This window comes from Mus caroli, chromosome 6, assembly GCF_900094665.2.
Source record: "Mus caroli chromosome 6, CAROLI_EIJ_v1.1, whole genome shotgun sequence".
In the NCBI taxonomy this organism is placed as follows: domain Eukaryota; kingdom Metazoa; phylum Chordata; class Mammalia; order Rodentia; family Muridae; genus Mus; species Mus caroli.
The window spans coordinates 128,582,695-128,589,491 of record NC_034575.1 but is presented as its reverse complement, the minus strand read 5'-3'; the positions used below and the strand labels follow the sequence as shown (position 1 = coordinate 128,589,491).

The window sequence follows — 6,797 nt, the reverse complement described above, 5'->3', positions numbered from 1 at the left end:
GTAATGTAATGAAGGAAATATCTAAGAAAAGAATTTGAAAAAAAAAAAAAAAAGAAATATTGTCATTGAAGATTGCAATGTAAATTTCTTCTTGAACTAAGAAATTTTGTATATTGATAATTTGGTCACTGGTTACAAGAATATTATCCTTTGCTCTCAAACATATGTTAAGCCACAATCAAATTTGAACATCTCCAGGGCACAGATCAGGTTGGAAAACCATAATCCTAGAAGAAAGACAGAAGCCAAGGTATTTATGCTGCTGGTTTTATTGATGCTTTGAACTTGAGGAAAGACCAGGCCCAGTGGTTTACTCCTGGTAAACTTCTTGAACATTATCTGAAACAAAGAGAAGGACTTTAAAAGTCAAATAGTCCTAAGCGTGTGTCTGATACCTTCAACACCCAGTAGTCTCATTAAAATACATTATGTTGCTGGAAATCGTGACCCATGCCTAATTCCACTCAGAATAGTGAGACAGGAAGATCACTGAATGTGAGGCAAACATGGAATGCATGGTGAATTTCAGGCCAGGCTGGGCTACAAAGTGAAGCCCTGTCTCAATAAAAAGAAAGAAGAAAGAAAGGAAAAAAGAAAAAGGGAGGAATAAAGGGAAAAAATATTAAACAAGAGAAAAAGAAAGTAGAAGACAGAAGAGGAGAGGGGAGAGGTTAGGAGAAGTAGTGAAGAAGAAAGAAGAAAAAGAAGGTGAGATGATAAAAGAGAGAAAAACTTAGAAACATATCAAACTAATTTGATGAGAGATTCAGATGGGGCATAGGAAACACTTGCTACTGTGAGAAGAAAGAGGGGCTTTCTATACGTAGATGCAAGGTGGTGAGAATGGCAAGAACAGAGCTGGGAAGAAGTGTTGGAGAGAAAGAGAAGATGCAAGACTCAGAGAAATGAGAAAAACTGGGAAATTGAAAAAGAAGTTTACTAAATGATAGAATTTAATTTGCTCTGAGGGAATCACTGGAGACCATCTTTAGTTGGTTCTCCTTTTCGGTATTTTTGTTTGTTTGTTTTTTGTTTGTTTGTTTGGTTGGTTGGTTGGTCATTAAGACTCCTGTTGTACTGACCCTGCTGGCTTCTCTGGCCACCTCTTCCTTTCTCTTTTTTCTGGCCACCTTTTCCTTTCTGTTTTTGCTGGCCACCGTTTCCTTTCTGTTCTCGCTGGCCACCTTTGCCTTTCTTGCCTTTCTGGCTACCTTTTCCATTCTGGCCTTTTAGTTCACTGCGACCACGGCCTCCTTGGCCACCTCCTGCTCGTTCACTTCCACTCTGGTGATCCTGGACTTCCAAGCTGTCATCATCAGAGCTTCGTCTACCACGTTGGCCATTCTTCACTTTCTTGGACTTGATGGCTTCCTTACCATGCTGACTTAGTTGATCTTGAAAATGTTTCTTTATTTCATTTAGCCTTGCATGTATATCACCATCTTTGGGGAGAGAGAACACATATCCAGAAAATCAGAAACAGAAAGAATCTTCATGGGCACAACAAGTTAAACATATGATCTCTCAATGAGTTAATTTAATGAGAAATTATTTTACTGTGGTATATGGTAATAAATAGTGACTAGGTCCAATATTGGCAAGAATAGTGACAAAGGGATCTTGCTTGGGTGTGCATAATTACTTAGTGAGGACCATTTTGTTTCCATGTCCCAATTTTATTCTCCCCTATCTTTTTATATTTTTGTGCTGCTATTTTTATACAGTATCATCTATCCAGAACATAAACTTGGCATGATACATAAGAAATTGCCTGTGTTCATTCATATTTCTCAGTGCCTAAGAGAAATCATAATATAAAAATGTTATTTTAAACATGATGTTACGTAACATGCCTGTTGCTTAGAGGATAGGTATAAAATCAATTTGCCATGAGTAATATCTTTCACACCAAGATACTAACTCAGCTCCTCATACTAACATCAACTATATGGCATTTTTAACTTTCTAAGACTAATGAATGTATATATAGACTAAAATGCAAGCATAGATTAAGCTGTGGGTTATACCATCTTTTGTATGAGGTCTTTCCTTTCCTCCTGTACTCTGATATCCATAATTCTCTATGCTTAGTTCTTTAGGATTGAATGGTTATGCACAAACTTCACCATCTATTAGATGGGTACCTCAAGTATTCTAACCATGAACCATTTAGCTGTTGAATAGGTAAATAATCAGAACATTTCTTTCAGGAAAACCAAAATAGGTGTGTCATCACAAGAACAACTGAAGAAAGGAGAGGGGGGAAAGAGTCGTTTCTTCATTTTTCTTTTTTTTTTTTTTTTTGTATGGGACAGGGTTTCTCTGTATAGCCCTGGTTGTCCTGGAACTCACTCTGTAGACCAGGCTGGACTCGAATTCAATAAACCGCCTGCCTCTGCCTCCCAAGTGCTGGGATTAAAGGCATGCGTCACGACCACCTGGATCATCTTTCTCATTTTGCTTTTGTTATTATTTTGTTTTGTCTCTTTTGATATTTGAACCTTTTTACAATGTGGAGCTAATAACTAAATAGTAGAAAAGTGAGAAGAGGAAATTATTAAAGCTTAGGCATGAGGTTTTGTCAATCTAATAAATTAGAGGTACATTATACTAGATCAGTAGTCCAGAAATTGATAGACATCATTTAGAATAACTCCAAATTACTTAATTGAAGCTAAAATATCTCACGTTGTTGGTTGGAGTCTCCTATTTCAAGGGCATCTGTGAAGAAATAACAATACACATGCACAAAGAAGTTTAAAATGGCATTATAAACTAAGTGGAATAATCATTAACAATTCAAAAAACATGCTGAAGACAAATTCTACATGGCTTTTAATGGTTTTGTTTGTTGTCATGGATTGACCCTACAGTCTAATGCACAATAGACAAGTGCTCTACCACTGGCCAAAATCTCCCTTACCTTTCAGTTACTAAATTGTTTGGACTAAACTTGACCTAACTCTACACCCCAGTCATGCATTAGATAGAGCATGTACCATCTGCCTCTATCTTCTAATGAACAAAAAATTGTTCATTAATTTCTCTTATTTGATTCTCCCACATCTATAGTGGAATATTTAATGATTGGATAACTATAATATTTAAGCAAATTACATACATATTCACTATTCCAATGAAGTATATGTTGTTCTAGCTGGTATTATGTCAACTTAACACAGCTAAAGTCATTTGAGAGAAATAAACCTCAATTGAAAAACATGCCTCCATATGATCCTGCTATAGGCAGGCAAGCACACAGGGCATTTTCTTAATTAGTGATTGATTGGGAATGGTTCAGCCAATGGTAGACAGTGTATCCTTGAACATCTGGTATTGTGTTATATAGGAAAGCAGACTGAGAAGGCCTTAAAGAGCAAACCAGTAAGCCATACTCCTTCTCAGTCTCAGGATTACTGCCTGTGCTTAGGTTCTTGCCCTGCTTGAGTTCTGTCTTGACTTCCCTCTGTAATGGACTGTTACCTGAAAGAATAAGTGAAATAAACCCTTTCCTATCCACAAGAGACTTCTATTACTCCATTGTTAAATTTGGCCTGTGGTACTATTTAGAGAAAAACGTTTACAAATGAATGGTGTACATGTATTCTGCTAATATCCAGACACTATCTCACTGAAACAAGAGACATGATATGAAAGGCTGGCTTGTGTTGAATACCATGACTGAAGACTATGAAAACACTGAGAGTTTTTGTTCTTTTGCTTTTTGAAACTTCCTAAACCCAATTTTTAGAACTTCTAAATGACAAAAAAGTAAGCAAAAACTAAACTGTGATAAGCTCTGAAAGAAAATGGAGGAAAGCCTTAAATGGAGACTGACCTTCTTCTTGAAGAGCACTTCCATCATCTAGGATTTTAAAAGAGAAATACACAATCCTTAATATTTGATTCAATATATTCCAACTGTGCACTTGTATAACTCATAAGAAGCTATGAAAAGACCAAAGAGACTGCTAGAAAAATTAAGATACATTTTATACACAATACACATGTATATGTATTTCAATACAATGAACCATCATTTTCCAAAGTAGAAGCCTAGTCTCCTTTATGGGCTGAAAATGAATAAAGAAGAAGTCAAGCAATCAGTTGAATTTCTTCCTTTATGGTGTACCACCATGCTTGATGATGTTACTCCCTGAACAGATACAACTTGAGAATCAAACCATCCATGGCCCTGCAATTCATTGTTTACACTAACAAGATTTTACTACACATACAGTTTTTTTCCCAGAAGACAAGCTTTCCAAACCATGAATGCTTATTTCAGGGAGTTATCCAAAACACCTTTAATCAAATACAAGTCTTTTCGACTCTCTGATAAAACAAATGTTTATTCTCTATCATACCCTTCATAGGCATCCTTAGCCTCCATCATATCTTAAGTTATATATTCCACCCATTTATAATGAAGAACTCATTCCACTAACCACAAACCAGAGCTTCATTTTTGAATATTGCAATTTTTCCTCCTGTTTTATCCAAGGCATTAAGGGAAAATGTAACTTTCTTTAAACACATAAACAAGAAATTCATTCTTGTTCAACAACATATTGTTTTGAGTATCATGAGATATTCAAATTTTGCTATCATTCTACGATGTATTTTCATTGAGAAATTGCCCAGATTTTGGTAAATAAATATTCTAACTGGAACTCTGTAGTTCACTAAACTATAATACTCTGCATGTAAAGCAAATGGCATTGCAAATCAGTAGAAGAATCAATAAATGATTTTTATTAAACATGAAGATTTAATAAAGGTTCTCAATAATTCTAAATGTTCAAGTTTTTGTTGGCAAGGAAACAAAATTTCCAGGTGAATTATATAACATTTCCACCCTATTCATACAAAGAGTAGATTTGGAAAATATATGGATGTTCAAATAGCGAATGTTATGCTCTGAAGATGCTAGTTTAGAACATACACTGGTATTTTCAGACACATAGTTTTGTCATTAGTTAAAAAAAAAAAAATGATACAGGCTGGGCAGTGGGGATGCATGCCTTTAATCCAAGCACTTGAGAGGTAGAGGCACGCAGATTTCTGAGTTCAAGGCCAGCCTGGTCCACAGAATGAGTTCCAGGACAGCCAGAGCTATACAGAGAAATCCTGTCTCCAAAAAAAAAAAAAAGTGATACAGGAAATAATATTGCCTACCCTTTGATTGGCCAACTCTCTGGATATTGATTTCTTAAAAGAAGTAGCCAAACTCTACCCTTTTCCCCTCTTACCTTCATTGACCCTTTGTGCTGAAGTCAGGGCCAGCAGGGCTATAGAGAACAGGACCAGAAGAATCCTTGAGGCAACCATGGTGTCTCTCTCCCTTGGTGCTAGAAGAACTTCAGGCACAGCCTTTATAAGGCCCAGGGAAACAATGTCACCTTGAAGACCATGGGATGGGCACTTCCACCCATATCAAATTTGTCACTTGAAACTCAGCCAGACAAGGTGAATTAAAGAATGGGATGTGTTCTTCAAAGGGAATAAAAAATTTCTACAAGTTCTTTGAAACAATGGCTTATTTTCCTCATTTATTAATTCTAAGTATTACTAATTGTCTTCTACTTTTTATATTCCACTTATAACTGTGTTTCTCTGTTTTCTTACAGGGTCCAACACTGTTCTAAATTTCTACTGAGTGACTTCAGACACTTTCCTATAGAATGGGCCAACAAAATCACAGACTTAAAAAAAAGTCATAGAAAAATACATAAGTCAAGGAAATCTAAGATAAGTTATCTTATACAACTTGGAAAACTGAAGAATAGTTGCCAATAAAAGAACAAACCCAACATTTCAATATTTCAAAGACAATGACTACTCAGAATTGAGATCATGAATTGAATGCACTATCAAATCTTAACACAAAATAATCAGAATAATAGCTGGGTTGGAACCCAATATCCTGTAAGGGTCACTGAGTGAACTCAAGGTGTTCGGCTTGAAAAGGAATTTCAATTAGATACACCTGTCACTCCATAATATCAAACAAAGAGTCATGTTGTTTGAGTCCTTTTGGAAGTTGCAGCTATCAACTAAGGAAAAGAGGACACTTTGTTGGTAATATAAAAATAATTCCATGCTATAATTAAAATTATCTTACATTATTTTAATTCATTTTTAAATTATCTTAATTTTTTAAATACCTTAGAATACTATAAATAAGTTTAGTAAAATCACTAAAATGTCAAAGATTGAATTTGGATTCACCACTAAAATATTCCATGAATCAGTTACATCCACAGGCACAACTGATAGGTACCTTTATTGTTTATCTGAACATAATTTCTTTCTTTCCTCTATGGAAATGTGCTTTATCCTTGACTTTTTCTCCCAAGAAACATATCACAGCTTCTCCACATACCCTTGAATATAGTATTTTAATCTTGCTTCTTTTTCAGGATATTTCATGGGTTTTCTTTCACTTCTCCAAACTTAATTTTTATATCTAAGCCCCTTCTTTTATTTTAATGTTCAATATAAAGCACTCAATAGATTATAGATAGAATAATAAATAGACTTCTTGATATGTAGGTAGGTAAGAAATAGACATCATAGACATGAATAGATAGATAGATGACAGACATATAGATGATAGGTATGTAGGTAGATGAGAGAAAGAGAGAGACAGAGAGAGAGACAGAGAGAGAGTTACTAGACAGATAAGTATATAGATAACTAAATGTGTTATAATATATATGATATACTTAATGTGCACTAGAATTTGTTCTAAGTATTTTTCTTTTTTTTTTAACTTTTTTTTTAAAGATTTATTT

The 6,797-nt window shown here is 34.9% G+C and overlaps 1 protein-coding gene across 1 annotated transcript; it reads right to left on the bottom strand.

Moving 5' to 3' along the window:
• Positions 1-252: 252 nt before the first annotated feature.
• Positions 253-5,347, bottom strand: LOC110297100 (ATP-dependent RNA helicase DDX42-like). The gene is made up of 5 exons (XM_021165889.1): positions 5,253-5,347; positions 3,839-3,865; positions 2,689-2,721; positions 1,083-1,442; positions 253-339 (listed from the first exon to the last, which is right to left on the bottom strand). Exons 1-5 carry the CDS (start codon positions 5,329-5,331, stop codon positions 311-313), a joined length of 528 nt encoding a protein of 175 aa, XP_021021548.1. The 5' UTR covers positions 5,332-5,347; the 3' UTR covers positions 253-310.
• Between the last annotated feature and the right edge of the window lie 1,450 nt (positions 5,348-6,797).